At 48.3% G+C, this 16,233-nt stretch overlaps 1 protein-coding gene across 2 annotated transcripts; it reads left to right on the top strand.

Annotated features, from left to right (window-relative positions):
* The first annotated feature begins 375 nt into the window (after nucleotides 1-375).
* On the top strand, nucleotides 376-13,717 carry GTF3C5 (general transcription factor IIIC subunit 5). Of its 2 annotated transcripts, none has more exons than XM_063144680.1 (11): nucleotides 376-502; nucleotides 2,157-2,373; nucleotides 3,501-3,699; nucleotides 5,558-5,753; nucleotides 6,747-6,851; nucleotides 7,163-7,277; nucleotides 8,643-8,723; nucleotides 10,143-10,240; nucleotides 10,882-10,964; nucleotides 11,824-11,966; nucleotides 12,866-13,717. In XM_063144680.1, the coding sequence occupies exons 2-11, from the start codon at nucleotides 2,253-2,255 to the stop codon at nucleotides 13,012-13,014; spliced, it is 1,290 nt and encodes a 429-aa protein (XP_063000750.1). In that variant the 5' UTR covers nucleotides 376-502; nucleotides 2,157-2,252; the 3' UTR covers nucleotides 13,015-13,717. The 2 variants fall into 2 exon arrangements, with proteins under 2 accessions (XP_063000750.1, XP_063000751.1); XM_063144681.1 differs by having other exon boundaries at nucleotides 376-480.
* The last annotated feature ends 2,516 nt before the right edge of the window (nucleotides 13,718-16,233 follow it).

Raw genomic sequence — 16,233 nt, forward strand, 5'->3', positions numbered from 1 at the left:
CGGTCCTCCTTTTCATAGGGTCACCCTAAGATGGTGTATAAATACCCAGCTACCTCCCTTGCGAGGTAGGCACATGCTTTGCAGCAATTGACTCCAGTGCCTCTTTATTCTGCAGAATAAATGCTGTTTGACCCATATTTCATCTCCTCTCCTGCTTTTGTGCTGAATTGGACTTGGTATACCAGGGAACGAGCTATTTTTGCGACACTGGGAGTGGCAGGACTTCCCCTCCTCGTCTAAGCATGCACAGGGTTGGCCAAGGGCGGAACTTTTCTTCCCCGGAACCTTAGTTCCCTGGGCCGGGTTGCGACGTTCCGGGGGACGCTTTAAAGCGACGGACCGAGACGTCGCTCAGCGCCTGAAGGCAAAGAAAATGGCGGCGGAAAGCGGCGCCGGTGGAGGCCAGGAGCGAACCCGGCTCCGGGCCGGCGGCGGGTCGTCAGCCGCCACCGCGGAGTTGCAGCGCGACAAGCGGCTGGTGTGCGTGGAGTACCCCGGCGTGGTGCGAGACGTGGGGAAGACGCTTCTGACCCTGGGGGGCGAAGAGGGCGTCTCTCGGGTGAGGGGATTCTCCTCAGGCGGCCTCCTGTTTCTCCCTCAGTGGCTCAGAGGGCGAGCTGCCGGCGAATCCGATGCCCTGAGTGGCCGGGCAGAAGTCGGGGCGCTACCAAATGGTCGGGGGGAAAGGGGGGGTGGCCATCTGGGGGACCCCGGAGGGCTGGTTTAGTCCATGGGGCTGAGGTTCGGCATCCCTGGGCGACATGGATCTCTGTCTGATTTAATAAGGCAGTTCTTGTGTTACTTGCTGGGAAGGTGTAGGGGAATGATGGGCCAGCTAGATGGCCACAAGAATCATAGAATAGCAGAGTTGGAAGGGGCCTACAAGGCCATGGAGTCCAACCCCCCGCTCAATGCAGGAATCCACCCTAAAGCATCCCTGACAGACGATTGTCCAGCTGCCTCTTGAAGGCCTCTAGTGTGGGAGAGCCCACCACCTCCCTAGGTCATTCGTTCCATTCCCATACTGCTCTAACAGTCAGGAAGTTTTTCCTGATGTCCAGCCAGAATCTGGTTTCCTTTAACTTGAGCCCGTTATTCCGTGTCCTGCACTCTGGGAGGATCGAGAAGAGATCCTAGCCTTCCTCTGTGTGACAACCTTTGAAGTCTTTGAAGAGTGCTATTGTGTCTCCCCTCCATCTTCTCTTCTCCAGGCTAAACATGCCCAGTTCTTTCAGTCTCTCCCTGTAAGGTAGGGCCATTTCATAGAATCATAGAATAGCAGAGTTAGAAGGGGCCTACAAGGCCATCTAGTCCAACCCCCTGCTCAATGCAGGAATCCACCCTAAAGCATCCCTGACAGATGGTTGTCCAGCTGCCTCTTGAAAGCCTCTAGGGTGGGAGATCCCAGAACCTCCCTAGGTCACTGATTCCATTGTCGCACTGCGACAAGGGAGAGGGCCTTTTCAGTGGTGGCCCTCCAATTGTGGAACGATCTCCCCGATGAGGTAGTGTGACCATATGAAAAGGAGGACAGGGCTTCTGTATCTTTAACAGTTGTATTGAAAAGGGAATTTCTGCAGGTGTCCTTTGTATATAGGGAGAACCTGGCGAAATTTCCTCTTCATCACAACAGTTAAAGCTGCCCTCTTTTAAAATTGGTCACTCTAGTATAGCTCCTGCAACTTTAACTGTTGTGATGAGCAGGGTGACCATATGAAAAGGAGGACAGGGCACCTGTATCTTTAACAGTTGCATAGAAAAGGGAATTTCAGCAGGTGTCGTTTGTATATATGGAGAACCTGGTGGAATTTCCTCTTCATCACAATAGTTAAAGCTATGCTGCAGCTATACTGTGACCAGATACAAAAGAGGGCAGGGCACCTGCAGCTTTAACTGCTGTGATGTAGAGGAAATTTCACCAGGTTCCCCATATATACAAAGGACACCTGCTGAAATTCCCTTTTCTATGCAACTGTTAAAGATACAGGAGCCCTGTCCTCCTTTTCATAGGGTCACCCTATCCAGTGGTTCTTCTGAACTGATACCCTTTGTGAGAGGGAGTGATTTTGGAAGGGACGTGAGTTTTAGAAAGACTAGTCACCAGGCTCAGATTAGATCTAACCATTGTGATATGGGGGTGATTTTTTGTTTTTTAGATCTATGCAGATCCAAGCAGGAGGCTTGAGCTGTACTTCCGCCCCAAAGATCCCTACTGCCACCCTGTGTGTGCCAACCGCTTCCCGACATCTTCCATGCTGCTCAAAGTGAAAAAGAAAACCAGGAGGAAACGGACAGAAGGTGGCGACTTTGAGGAAGAAACAAAGTTTGACGTGGAGATTCTTGGCATTGTCGCTACAGTTTATAAGTTCCAAGGTGATCATTTTTTCTGGCCTGCTTAGAGGGTGTGTGTGTGTGTGTGTGTGTGTGTGCAAGGTGTAGAATTATTATTATTATTATTTATTTATTTATATAGCGCCATCAATGTACATGGTGCTGTACAGAGTAAAACAATAAAATAGCAAGACCCTGCCGCATAGGCTTACAGAATATAAGAAGCTGTCATTTAATAAGTTAGAGTTTCGGTTCGCATAGCCAATAGGTTCATCACATGCTGCTAAATGCCTGGGAGAAGAGACCTGGCACTGAAAAGATAGCAATGTTGGTGCCAGGGAGGCCTCATCAAGGAGATCATTCCATAAATGGGGGGCCACCACTGAGAAGGCCCTCTCCCTTCTTGCCATCTTCCGAGCCTGCCTTGGAGTAGGCACCCGGAGGAGGACCTTAGATGTTGAGCTGAGTTTACAGGTAGGTTCGTGATTAACGTAAGTTCGATTCATTTCAGTGGGTCTACTCTATGTAGGATTTCCGTTGCATTTAACCCAAGGTGTCCACTTCTGCTGTGCCGCCTTTACTCAGTAGCATGGTGAAAGGAAATCTAGCTGTTGCTGGGATGAATCCATACGCTTCTGTTTCACACCAGTCTTAAAATCTCTTCACTGGCCGCCAATTAGTTTCCGGGCGAAGTATAAAGCGTTGGTTATCACCTTTAAAGCCCTACATGGTTTGGGTCCGGGCTACCTGCGGGATCGCCTTCTCCCGTACAATCCGCCCCGCGCACTCAGGTCCTCTGGGAAGAACTTACTCCAGCCAACAAAAGCAAGGCTGACAACTATTACCCAGAGGACCTTTTCTTCTGCCGCTCCCAGTTTGTGGAATGGCTTGCCGGGAGAGATTCGTCAACTTCACAGTCTTCCAGTATTTAAGAAAGCCGTAAAGACTGATCTCTTCCGGCAGGCCTACCCAGCTGAATTTTAAGATGCCTTTTTTTAATGGTGTGCTGCTTTTAATGATGCACTGGTTTTAAATGTTTGAATTAGTTTTATGTATTTTATGGTGTTTTATTTGTGTTGTACCCCGCCTCGATCCAGAGGGAGAGGTGGGTAACAAATAATAATAATAATAATAATAATAATAATAATAATAATAATAATTGCCTACAGGAATGTCCGATTTCCAGTATTTGGCAATGCACTCTGGACCTGACGGGAAGCAGACATCAATGTATGACAAAGTCCTGATGCTCAAGCCAGAGAAAGAGGAATTCTTCATGAGCGACCTGTCGCTTTATATTCCTCCACCCATTTTCTCACGCCTGGACACACCTGTAGACTATTACTATCGCCCAGAAACCCAGCACAGGTCAGCGCCTTCTTTCTTTATTCGTCAGTGCAGCTGCTTCTGTCTGAGCAGTGCAAGCCCAGGGTTTGGACAGCCAGTCGTGTCTGGCCTATATGCCACCTTGTCACTGAGCTGGCGTTTAGCCGAAGTGGCTGTACCTGTTAACCTTGGTTGCTGCTCTTTTAATAGAGGTAACATCTGGAATCTCTCTCAGGCTCGCACCTTGAGTTTTTCTCACTGTTGTCCTTCATCCAAACTAAAAGGGGGCAGGAGTAAACATGATGAAGCATGGACTGATTTACTGCCTTTTATATGATCTTCAGGAGGAGCAATTTTATGGCCCCTGAGTCCAAACAAGTGCTTTCAAGAAGCGCTTGGGCTCTGTAATAGAGAGGCATAAAAGAGGTGAATATAATAACTAGAAATATTTGGGTCAACAAATATTGGGATGGCAAATTTGTATATAGAAAATTCATATGGATTAAATGATGAAGCTGGCAAGGAACTCCCATACCCCTCCATTCCTCCTTGTCCCTTTTTTTTTTACACTTCAGGGCAATCCCATTCTCTGACCTTTCCCACGCCGTAAAATAAGACTGTATCATAGTACATAAAACCTAAAGCATCGATTTAAAAACTGCCAATTGTTCCCCCCCCACCACCACCACCTTTTACAATGAAGAGAAGAGAATCTATGGTGAGATCACGACCAAAATAGTGTACCTCTGTATTTAAGCTGGTTATCTATTCCCAAATATAGGCGGGCATTTTCCCTAGCAAGGCCCAGTGCTATGCCTTCTAGGGTAATGGAGGGCAGATTTGGGAAAGTCCCACTATCAGATAGATGCTGCCCCTGTAACAACAAGGAGGTGGAATCTATCTCCCATGTATTATTCAACTGCAGCTTCTATCAGGAGGCAAGAAAAGCCCTTATCCACCCTTTCACGCAACGATTACCTGGACGATCGTCCGTGACCCTTACGTCGGTCCTTTTACAGGCTCAAGATAAGCATACCAACAAACAAGTTGCTAAATTTCTTAATCACGCAATCCTTACCAGATCAGTTATGGTGGCAGGATTTTCCTTTGCTTCTAGCACAGAACTTTAAGGAGGCTCATGTAATCATACTCTGTTTTAATTTCATGTATTTTAAATATTTATTATGTGTTTTTATATGTTTTATTGGTCTGTTGACTGTAATAAAAGGAATTGAATTGGTACTCTCATGAATCTTCTCATTTGAGTACTGAATCCAAGGCCCAAAGCTCCCCAAAAGTCTTTATTCCCTCTTTGGCACCCTTCCCTAGCCCTTATATAACTTGTCAATTTTATCTATTTGCCAGCTTTTTCCCCCCCGCAAAGAGCCTTGAAGAATAAGAGCAGTGTTCTTTTTTCATATCCTGGCTGCATAAAAAATATTTTAAATAAACTCAAGGTTGCAAGGTTCCACTTTCCCCTTTTTAAATCATGCCGAAATGTGGTTAAGGCTGGGGCTTCCAATGAGGTGCCCGCCAGGTTCCTTGCCCCTCCTTATCTTTATTGCTTAAGATCCTTGTCAATTGGGGGGAGACGCATGCTGCAAAGTGAAGGGCTGCCCCCCAGAGCCATCTTCACTTGTGTTTGGGAGATGTGGTTCTGTGTTCTGGTGCTCAGTACTGACATTCATCCATGCATCCAAAAAGGGTGTGACCCAAATAGTGCATCCAATCTGTTGGTTTTATCTTTTACTCTGATTCACTGCTAAGAGTATCAAAGGGAAACAACCCCTTTCTGTGTATATACGTGTGTTTTAATTGTTAAAAGGATGGGTTATTAAATAGATTGGCGCATACAGTTCAGCTGAATTGGACTTTGTTTTGCTCTTTCCTTGCTCTACAGGGAGGGATATCAAAACCCTCCTCTGTCTAGCGAGAACCTGATAGGTCTCAGTAGGGCCCGCCGGCCCCACAATGCCATCTTCGTCAACTTTGAAGATGAAGAGATCCCGCCCAAGCCCTTGGATGCAGCAGAGCAGACCTGGAAAAGAGTCTGCAGCAATACTGTGGATCACAAAGCAGAGGAAGAGTTGAGAAAGGTGGGTCCCCTTTTCAGGGATCTCTTCATGCCCCGAAAGTTGCATGAACAAGGCGTGTTTGCTTGGAAAGTTGCGTTCTCAAGAGAGGTGGGATTGCCCGGAACTGCAGACCCGGTGGGAGACCTGGACTTGCTCTTGCGTAACGTGTGGCTAGAGAAGGGGTAGGCTCAGTATGGTGAGCTGTACTCTAGGCTGAGAGTTCATCTCAGCTTTTCAAAAAACGTTTCTTAAGGAATGCACGATTCCAGCCCTCCTGCTTGCAAATATGGCCTGGGACATAGCGGTAGCATTGTGTGTTGCAGTCGCAGAGGCTGGAGGAGAGGGGAGGGGATGAAGTGGGCAGGAGTTCCACTGATAGAGGGCAGGACCTTGGAGCTCTGCATTTCTTTTGACGAACTGCATAAATGACTCTGCCGAAATGGATTTCCACAATTTAAACTGGTTGCAGAATTTTGCTTTTTCTTCGTGGCCTTACTGCAGTGTGTATTCAGGCTTGGAGAACGACTGCAAATGGGCGACAGCCGGTTAAGTTGGGTTGTCTGGCATATAAACAGCTTAGTACCACCGCAGGGGAGACCTGGATGCTCCCAGATGTTGAGCGAAGCCATCTTCGGTCGTGCAGTTGTGCCAGGCTCATGGTTACGCAACCCTGCCTAAAAACAAAACATATCCCTGTCGGTTGGGTGTCAGAGAACATATCTGTCAGTCTGACAAGCACACTGGCCATTTTGTTTTTCAGTATTTATGTCCTTTAGTTAAATGGTTCCCAGGGCGGTTCCCACACACAAAAAGAATGGAATGACAGTTTCTTAAATAAGAGAGCTAGTTTGCGGAAGAAATAGATCGCCTTTAGCTGACGCAGTGTTTAAAAGGCATCATGAATACAGGACGGAAATCCAGCAGGTGACCTCAGTTGGAGATTTTGTGATCAGGAAGCCATGTAGGTCTTGCGCTTGACTCTTACTTTTTCCTCTCATGTTCATTTTTCTTTAGCTATTTGAGGTCCGTCCTGTCTGGTCTCGTAATGCCGTGAAAGCCAATATCAGCATTCATCCTGACAAACTTAAGTTTCTTCTGCCGTATTTAGCTTATTACATGGTGAGTCCATTATCTCCGTCACAGATTTGTTTTCTTTCTTTAAACGCAACCCATGTCCGTTGAAAGCTTCAAGTAAACCTGCACCGCTGTTAAATTTAGACGCGTTGTGCCCGCATCATCTGAGTGTATGTGGAAGGATCAATTATTATTATTATTATTTATTTATATAGCGCCATCAATGTACATGGTGCTGTACAGAGTAAAACAATAAAATAGCAAAACCCTACATCAAAACTAGCTTATAAATATCAAACCTATCTTATAAATCGGGGCTTCATATATATTATTGTAATAGTTTGTCTTCCCTATAGTTAACAGGTCCCTGGAGAAGCCTATGGGTTCGCTTTGGTTATGATCCCAGAAAATTCCCAGAAGCCAAGATCTACCAAGTCCTGGATTTCAGAATTCGCTGTGGGATGAAATACGGTAACTCTAGAAACCCGCCGGCCAAAACGGCGCCGTGCTCGTCGCTGTCACCCCCGCCCCCACCAACTCTGTGTGTGCGTGCGTGCGTGCGCCTGCCTGCCTGTCTCCCCTTTGAGTTGCTATAATAGAAAAGGCAATGGTGGTGAAAATATGTAGAAAAGAGAACCCTAAAGGCAACAACCATAGAAACAAATTCAACACATTGAATTAAATAGTCTTACAGAGTACAAAGACCAGCGTTTTGGAAGAAGACATTTCGAAACAAGGAATAGCATGAACCTTGTTAACAAAGAATTTTGGTCTTGTTTATAATGAATGATTTAGATTCAAGTGTTAAATGTGTTTGAACGTCGATGGGTCTGATGTTTTGTAACAATTGTTTATGATTGGATATTAAATGCAAGTGATATATGAGGAAATGCTACACAGGTGCTGAATATCATGGATATGTAATGAAATGTTACACATGTGGAAAAACTAAATTGATATAATCTGGTAGTAGCATTGTATTGTAAAGTGGTTACTTTAGTAGAAAATTACTTGGAGTAGAATTATTGTTTGAATGGCTATTTAATTCAATGTGTTGAATTTGTTTCTATGGTTGTTGCCTTTAGGGTTCTCTTTTGTACATGTCCCCTTTGAGTTGCCAGGCGCTTTGTGTGTGGTGGGGCGCTTTCGCTTGGCATGGCGCCTGCGGTGGGAAAATCCACACCTGGCTGAACGTTCTCAGGGAATCTGCAAAGGTAGCGGAAGCCCTCACGGAGGACGCACTTGGCCTCCGTTTGCTCTCCGTGTCTGGTTTACAGGCCGCTGGCCTGCCTGCTCCCTTCGTGCCAAATACTATCATTTGCCTTTCAGTCCATCCTCTCCCCTTACCCACCTCGTAACAGCCAAAGAAGAACCGCCCTGGATCAGACCCCAGGCCTCTCTGGTCCAGGATTCCGTTCCCACAGGGGCCAAGCAGATCCTGGTGGCTGAATATTGCCATGTACAAGAATACCCCAAAACAATCAAACTGCTAGACAGGAAAATGCTCGGTAGACTTAATCAATTTGGCCAGACGCGTTTCGACTCTTGTCTTCCTCAATGGCCGGTGTGCCAAGCTGGTTAGTACTGTGGGCTAGTTTTTCTCAGGACTGACTTAAAAGTTCCAAACCATATCGATAATCAGAGGTCACTTCCCCCAATAGACGGTATTGCTAGCGTTATCATGCTTGCAAGCAGTGGCTGTTATGGGCTTCCTTTGAATATTTGGAATTATACCGTATGTTGTGGGGAGTGACCTCTGATTATCAACCTATTGGTATAATAGTTTCCACTTGAGATGTTCTTCCTCCATCATGGACAAGTTTTTCTTCTCTTTAGGGTACGCCCCGAATGACATGCCGGTCAAAGCCAAACGCAGCACGTACAACTATAGCTTGCCCATCACGGTGAAAAAGCCAGGTACGCCGTGCAGACGAGAACGCGGGGTAGCCGGCCGTTGGCTGTTTCACCTCGCCTTCCGGCACCTCCTAAGAGACGGGACTGAAACCACGGTGACCTCTGCTAACCGTTTGTGGGTTTCTCGTGGCTCTGATCCCATGGAACGCACGAATGGGATGACATTTGCTTAGACTGTGTCTCAGATTTGCACAGTCTTCTGCAACCTAGTGTCCACCAGATATTGCTGGAATCCAGGGCCTGTCTGCACCCAGCCAGCATGGCTGACGAATCCTGGGAGTTGTGGTCTTAAACATCTGGAGGGGGCCAAGTTGCGGGAGGGGGGGCTTTTGACATCTGGACCGTAGCCGAGTGTTCGAGGACATGGCTTTGCTTGCAAAAGATCCCACATTCAATCCCAAACTGATCCTGGTGGGGTGGGGAAGGACTTCTAACTAAAAAACTAAGCAATTGCCAGTCTGTGGGGACTGGGAATGAGGAACCCAGTGGAGGCTGGTGGCTCCAATGTCAATGGGGCAGTGAATCTGCACCGAGTTTCAGTCGGAGCCGGTCAGAAGTCTAAAGGCGCTGTCCAAGGTGTGGCACAGGGCCGACAGACATCGGAGCCACCAGCTGGAGGAGCCTGCTTCAGCCCAATTCAGGTTTGGAAAAGCTCCAAGGTTTGCATTCCAGTGATGGGTGGAGCCTAAGGCAAAGGGTCAAAATTCCAGCCTATTTTAGTTTCTTACCAACTAAATCATAGGAGAGGCATTGTAGCCCTTTTAGAATTGAGGGGAGGGGCCACGCAAAAGCTGAGAGGCTACCACACTATTGATGGCTGGGGGCGGGGCCAGGGGAGGGGGCGTGGCCATCTGTGGGACTCCAGAAAGCCGGCTTTAGTCCGCAGGGCTGAGGTTACCCACCCCTGGTGTCGACAGTCCTGTGCTAGGTCGATCGGTGTTGTGACTCATAAGAAGAGCCCTGATGCTGGATCACGCCAGGGGCCCATCTAGTCCAGCGCTTTGTTCACACAGTGGCCAAACAGCCGTCGGCCAGGAGCCCACAAGCAGGACGCGGGTGCCACAGCGCCCTCAGCAACCGGTACATATAGGCTCGCTGCCTCATACTGGAGGTAGCACACAGCCACCAGGACTCGTAGCCATGGATAGCCTCCTCCTCCTCCAGGAATTGATCCAATCCTCTTTTAATGCCACCTCAATTGGTGATGGTGGTAGTGAATTTCATAGTTTAACAGCTTCCTCTGCTCCGAGGCCTGCTAGGCACAGAAGGCCGTGGCTGCCAGGTGCTGCATGGCACGTCATATCCTCTTCCCAAGTCTGGGCTGAAAGAAAACTGGATCCGGTCAGGTCACACTGCAACATGTTCTCGCCTTTTGGTGCTGTGATGTAATTTGGGGGACCTCCCCCCCCTCTCTCTTTTCAGCAAGTCACGCAGTGGGCCTACAGGGCCTGAAACACGGGCTGAGCACATCCGGGGCACCCAGTGGAAGAAAACCTGCTTTTAGCAAGTACAAACTTAAAGTAGGCACTTGACTCCCCACCCCACCCCACCCCTGCGTCCTGACCTCACTCTTTGTCCTCGTGACGTACTAGGAAGATCGGTTTGTTTTCTTTAGGGACATCCCAATTCTCCTAACGCTTCAAGACAATTCGTTGTTGTCTTGGCAAGGGAAGATGAGTAGATAATGGCTCATCAGCAAAAAATCCCCATTTTATTAACTTCATCTTCCTGTCTTGGGTCCCTGTGGAGACAGGAATTCTTGGGTTCAGGTCTTCACTCGGGGAAGTTAATCCTCCAGTTATGGGCATCCGTGATGGTTTCTCCAGGAGGGGTTAAACCCTTGTGAGGAATTGTGGCAGGCCTTGGTAGTGGGTACAGGGATCTTGGCTCGGGTTTTAAAGAGAACGAAGCAGGTTAAATAGTACTGAGTTTCCCCCCTCTCATCCTTCGCTTGGCTTCCAGGCACCCAGAATTCTTGGAGGATTCTCCTTGAATTAGGTGCCTCTAGTTTTCAAAAACATTGCACCCACGTCCCCTGCTGCTAGTTGACGCCTGCCGCCTCCTCCCCAGCTAGGAAGTCACCAACACAGAACACCATTCAATGTTTCGACTTCTTCCGTTCGCTCCTCTTTCTGAGGCTTCCCCTCTCTTTCTTTCTCAGGATTCAATTTATATCTTCCGAGAAGGGTCCTTGCCGCCCTACCGACAGATGTTCTATCAGCTCTGCGACTTGAACGTGGAATGGTATTTGCACTGATTATTGGGAGCAGCTGTAACGATTTGAGGGGCGGGGGAGAGAGACACACAGTTTGGGTCGTCGTTACCTTCTGGACGCCTGCTTGAATCTCAGAGGAATTCTTCTCCCTGGGGTGGCCCTGCCACTGGAACTCAGACCTTGTCTTGCAGTGGAAAAACCGTGGCTGGCTTTGAGTGGCAGAAGCCTCGCGGCTTGTATTCCTTCAGTATTGAATCTGTGGAGAAGGTGGGACTCACTCCAGGCAGGATGGAGCCAGGCAGTGTGCCTGACACTGGAGGCAGGGACTGTGTGAATTGCAGGAACGCCCTTTTCCTGTGGACCAGGAAAGAGAGCGCCGGGGCTACACAGACAGCTGGGGCTATGCAGAGCTGAAACCCTCCATCCCAATTTCTCCTGCAGGTGACATTCCACGGGCTCTTTGGCCGCGCTGCCCCCTAAGAGCTTTGTAACGCTTTTAGGGCTACATCCAAACGTGAAAAGTGGCCATTGTGCGCTTGAAAGATTGTGTATTGTGCAGAGACAGGCAGGCGGCCGCGCCTGGCTGCAGCGCTCTGTGGAATACGGGAGACGTAGAGGCACACCTGGCTGCAGTGGTGAAATGGCCCTCCTTCGGCTTAAAGCTGGCTGTTTCGTCAATGAACCCAGGCTGTGGTTTTCGGGTGAGCGGGGAGAATCTGGCTCTCAAATCCGCACTTAACAGGTTTGTTGGTTGTTGCACCGACGATGCGGTCCATCTCTTTGTCCTGATTCCGTTTTAAGAGCAGGGCCGGCCTTTAGGACGGATGTAAGAAGCGTTCAGCCCTTTGGCGTGGGAAAGAGCAGAGCCTGAGGTCAATCTCTGTTCAGCTTGCAGAAAATCATCCGCCGGAACGACGGCATGGAGACCCTGTGTACCGAGCGAGACGGCTGGTGCCTCCCCAAGACCAGCGACGACTTGCGGGACACCATGTCTCTGATGATAAAGCAGATCATCCGCTCCAAGAGGCCAGGTAAGATACGGTGCTCTTAGAATCATAGAATAGCAGAGTTGGAAGGGGCCTACAAGGCCATCGAGTCCAACCCCCTGCTCAATGCAGGAATCAACCCTAAAGCATCCTTGACAGGTGGTTGTCCAGCTGCCTCTTGAAGGCCTCTAGGGTGGGAGAGCCCACCACCTCCCTAGGTCACTGGTTCCATTGTCATACTGCTCTAACAGTCGGAGTTTTTCCTGATGTCCAGCCGGAATCTGGCTTCCTGTAACTTGAGCCTGTTATTCCGTGTCCTGCACTCTGGGAGGATCGAGAAGAGATCCTGGCCCTCCTCTATGTGATAGCCTTTTAAATATTTGAAGAGTGCTCTCATGTCTCCCCTCCATCTTCTCTTCTCCAGGCTAAACATGCCCAGTTCTTTCAGCCTCTCCTCAGAGGGCTTTGTTTCCAGAGCCCTGTTCATCCTGGTTGCCCTCCTCTGAACACGCTCCAGCTTGTCTGCGTCCTTCTTGAAATGTGGAGCCCAGAACTGGACGCAATACTCTTGAGCAAGCGGGGGCGGGGCCCTGGGAGGGGAGAGTCCTGGGTTACTCTGGTACTCAGGTATTCTTACTTGCTTGCCTTCACAGCCTGGAAACCTTACATGAACCGCCCAGAGAGCTTCGGCTATGGGGCGGTATAGAAATGCAATAAATAAATAAATAAAATAAACCTGCCGACAGCTTTTTAAAACAGCGGTGACTCCTCAGATCTTGAAATCTGCCAGAACGCGTGCTCAAACGCCAGGGTTGATTATTCCTAGCTTGGTGTTTCAGATGTCGGGATCCCTCAGCTACTTAATTAGTGGAAATTAGACGGTCAGCCCCAGACGCATTTGGCCTCTGCCCCGGGTTTTAATCCTTTCCCCTTGCTCGCTTCAGCTCTGTTCACAAGTACTTCGACCGCAGAAGAGGGCAAAGAGCCGCTGGCATTTGAGTCCGGAGAGGAGGAGGAGGAAGAGGAGGAGGAATTCAAGCCTTCCGACGGGAGTGAAAATGAAATGGAGACGGAGATTCTGGACTACGTGTGACGCCGTACGACTGGCGTTGCGGATGCGGTCCCGGCGAAGACCTTTGCTGCGCTTGTTTTTCCGAGGTTCGCAGGAACGAGCACGCCGGCTCGGTCTGCAGGCCCAATGCGACGTTTACACATCCAGGAGTTGTGTTCAGACTCGCATTCTCTGCCTTCCGGGCGTCGATTTGGTCAACGCAGAGTTTGTGGCACTTTGCCGTGAGCGGAAAACGTCCCTGAAGAACTTGCGTTTTGTTGCTTCTCTGCTCAACCGCATCTGCCGACGGGCCTCATCTTGGTAGTCTTCTGTCTGCCCTTCTCCCAGGTCATCACGGGCTGCACGTGGAATCTGGAGCTTTGCAGGCGTCGTCTGATTCCAGTATTGACTCATGCAGACCGGCTCTTTGAAGTGGCTGCCATTGAAGTGGCACATGGGAGCTGATGTCTGTGTGGTACATCGAAAACTGGCAAAGCGGCATGGACCAAGTTGTTCCTGGTCTTGTCAAGCCAAAGTGATTCGGGCTGTGTTTTATGAAGCCACCCGGAAGCCCCTCTGCTGTCGTTTCAAACGGCAACCGAGAAGCAAAGTGTGAACTCTCTCTTGAACTCCTTATAATAAGACCTCTTCTATTGTTTCCAGTAATACTGGGTCACTGACTGAATTCCCCCCCCCTCCCCGCCAGTTACGTGTAAATAAATGCACAGACTCGTATTCCCCAAAATGTTGTTATGTGACATTTCATGAGAGGTTTCCCAGAAGCAAATCGGAGATTGTCTCGGCATTTGGAAAGGGCCTTGGAGGCCATCTGGACTGAGATCCTGCTCAGTTGCGGGATCTGCATTTCAGGATGCGGCTACAGCCCCCCTGGCAGATGGCCGCCCAGCCTCTGCTTACGTACCTGTAGCGAAGGTGAGCTCATCACCCCCTTAAGGCAAATGGTTCCACTATCGACCAGCTGTATTGTTAGACCGCTTCTTTCCACGTTTATCTGCGATCTACTTCCCTGCAATTTCCTCTGAAACAACCTGTAAAATAAATGGAAGCGAAATAAGGGCTGTCTTCCTTTTCTGCTACTTCCCGATGCCCCCAAACTTATTGCCTTTTGGACCTTGTCCTATATGGGATAGGCTGCTTTTCTGTTCCCGGAACCGGAGGTCGCACAAATGTTTTGCTGTTTGCCTCAGTGTTTAGTAGCTGTTAAGAGCTATTGTGTGAGAGAAAAGGATTTCCTTTTGAACTAGACGAAACGTGGCATCGTTCCACGGTGTTTACATGAGGAAATTACCTTTATATGAGTGTTGCCTTTTGGAAGCCTCCTCTTCTTGGGAAGGAGAAAAAGGGTAATAATGGATCTATGCACCGGTATAGGAAGTAGTGGGGCGCGTTTATTTATTTATTTATTTATTTTATTACATTTATATACCACCCCACAGCCGAAGCTCTCTGGGCGGTTTACAACCATTAAAAATAGTAAACATTAAAAGTATTCAAAAATGTTAAAAACATAAAAACAGTATAAAAACAGTATCCATTTAAAAACAACAATTCTGGGGGTCCATTAAAAACAAACTTAACGTTGTTGAATGCTGTTAAAATGCCTGGGAGAAGAGAAAAGTCTTGACCTGGCGCCGAAAAGATAACAATGTTGGCGCCAGGCGAGCCTCATCGGGAAGATCATTCCATAATTGGGGGGCCACCACTGAGAAGGCCCTCTCCCTTGTGGCTGTCCTCCGAGCTTCCCTCGGAGTAGGCACTCGGAGGAGGACCTTAGATGTTGAGTGCAGTGGACAGGTAGGTTCATGTCGGGAGAGGCGTTCCATCAGGTATTGTGGTCCCAAGCCATGGGTTTCTAGTCCCTGTGAAATCTCAAAGCCGGAAAGGTGACAGGAAAAGTTTTCTAGGGGGAAGGGTGTTATTGCTGTTCTTACATTTATTTATATCCCGCCTTTTTCTCGATACTGGTCTTCAAGGTGGCCCTACCATAACTCCTTACCCCTCCTCAAAACAAAATTAGGCAGATTTAACTGCCGTATTTCTTCGATTCTAAGACGCCATCCATTGTAAGACACACACTAATTTCAGTACCACCAACAGGAAAAAAAGCTTTGATTCTAAGAAATAATAAACGCACCCACGATTCTAAGACGCACCCCGTTTTTAGAGATGTTTATATGGGGGGGGAAGTGCATCTTAGAATCGAAGAAATAGGGTATACAAAGTGAGAATATGCAAATGCATTTCATTTTCATAATTAATACTGGGGGCAGAATTTGGATTGCCTGGGGACAGTGTTTTTAAAAGCTTGTTGTAGACACAGTGATGTCCTTGTGTTTTTGCGCCCTGTTCTTCCTGAGGAGTTAAAAAGGCAACTTTTTGGATTGCAACTCCCACCAGCCTTAGACAGCATAGCCAATGGTAAGACATGATGGGAATTGCAGTCCAAGACTGGAGGGCCAAGAGTTGCCCACCCCTGGGTTACAATGAGGAGGAAAACAGGTCTGGCAAAAGTCCCCATCATGCCTTCTAAAATTGGGCCTAGCTGTGTTTACCCACACACTACTGACTTCCAAAATTGACTACTGTAACTTGCGCTCTGCGGGGCTGCCTTCAAAGACTGTTCAGGAGCTTCGATTGGTTCAAGATGCGGCCAGGAGGTCTGAACATATTATACCAGTTTTGCCCCAACTGTTACTGGTTGCCAGTGTGTTTCTGGGCCTATTTCGAGGCCCTGGCGTTATCTTTTAAACCCTTAAAACGTTTGTGGCCATTATTCAAAAGACTACCTTTGCCCATATGATTCTACCTGTTTGTGAAGATCAGCTACAGGGCTTCCCTGCCCATCAAAAAAGATTACGTTAACAGGCACAAGAGACCTAGCCTTCCTCGTGGTTGGCACCACAGCTGCGGAGCTCCTTTTGTATGGAATTATGTATTGCCCTTACAGTGCAAGTAGTGAAAGCTAATCTGTTCAAGACTGCAGTGTCTCAGAGTCTTTCCTTCTTTCCAGTACTGTATTCTTATGGTTTGCTGTTTGGAATATATGTCATCTCATTGCATGCTGCCTGTTGCTCTTAAAACTGGCCTAGGAATACTTCGAATACATGCCTAAAACCACTCTTGAAGGCTTCAAAATTGGGCCCAGAGTTCAGGCGCTGGCACGGCAGACACCTACGAGTTAGCCCTATGTTTTGCAGCGCTGTGCGGTCCTGACGCCTCTCCTAAAAACATAACGCTGAT

The sequence above is a fragment of the Elgaria multicarinata genome, chromosome 19 (assembly GCF_023053635.1).
Source record: "Elgaria multicarinata webbii isolate HBS135686 ecotype San Diego chromosome 19, rElgMul1.1.pri, whole genome shotgun sequence".
In the NCBI taxonomy this organism is placed as follows: Eukaryota; Metazoa; Chordata; class Lepidosauria; order Squamata; family Anguidae; genus Elgaria; species Elgaria multicarinata.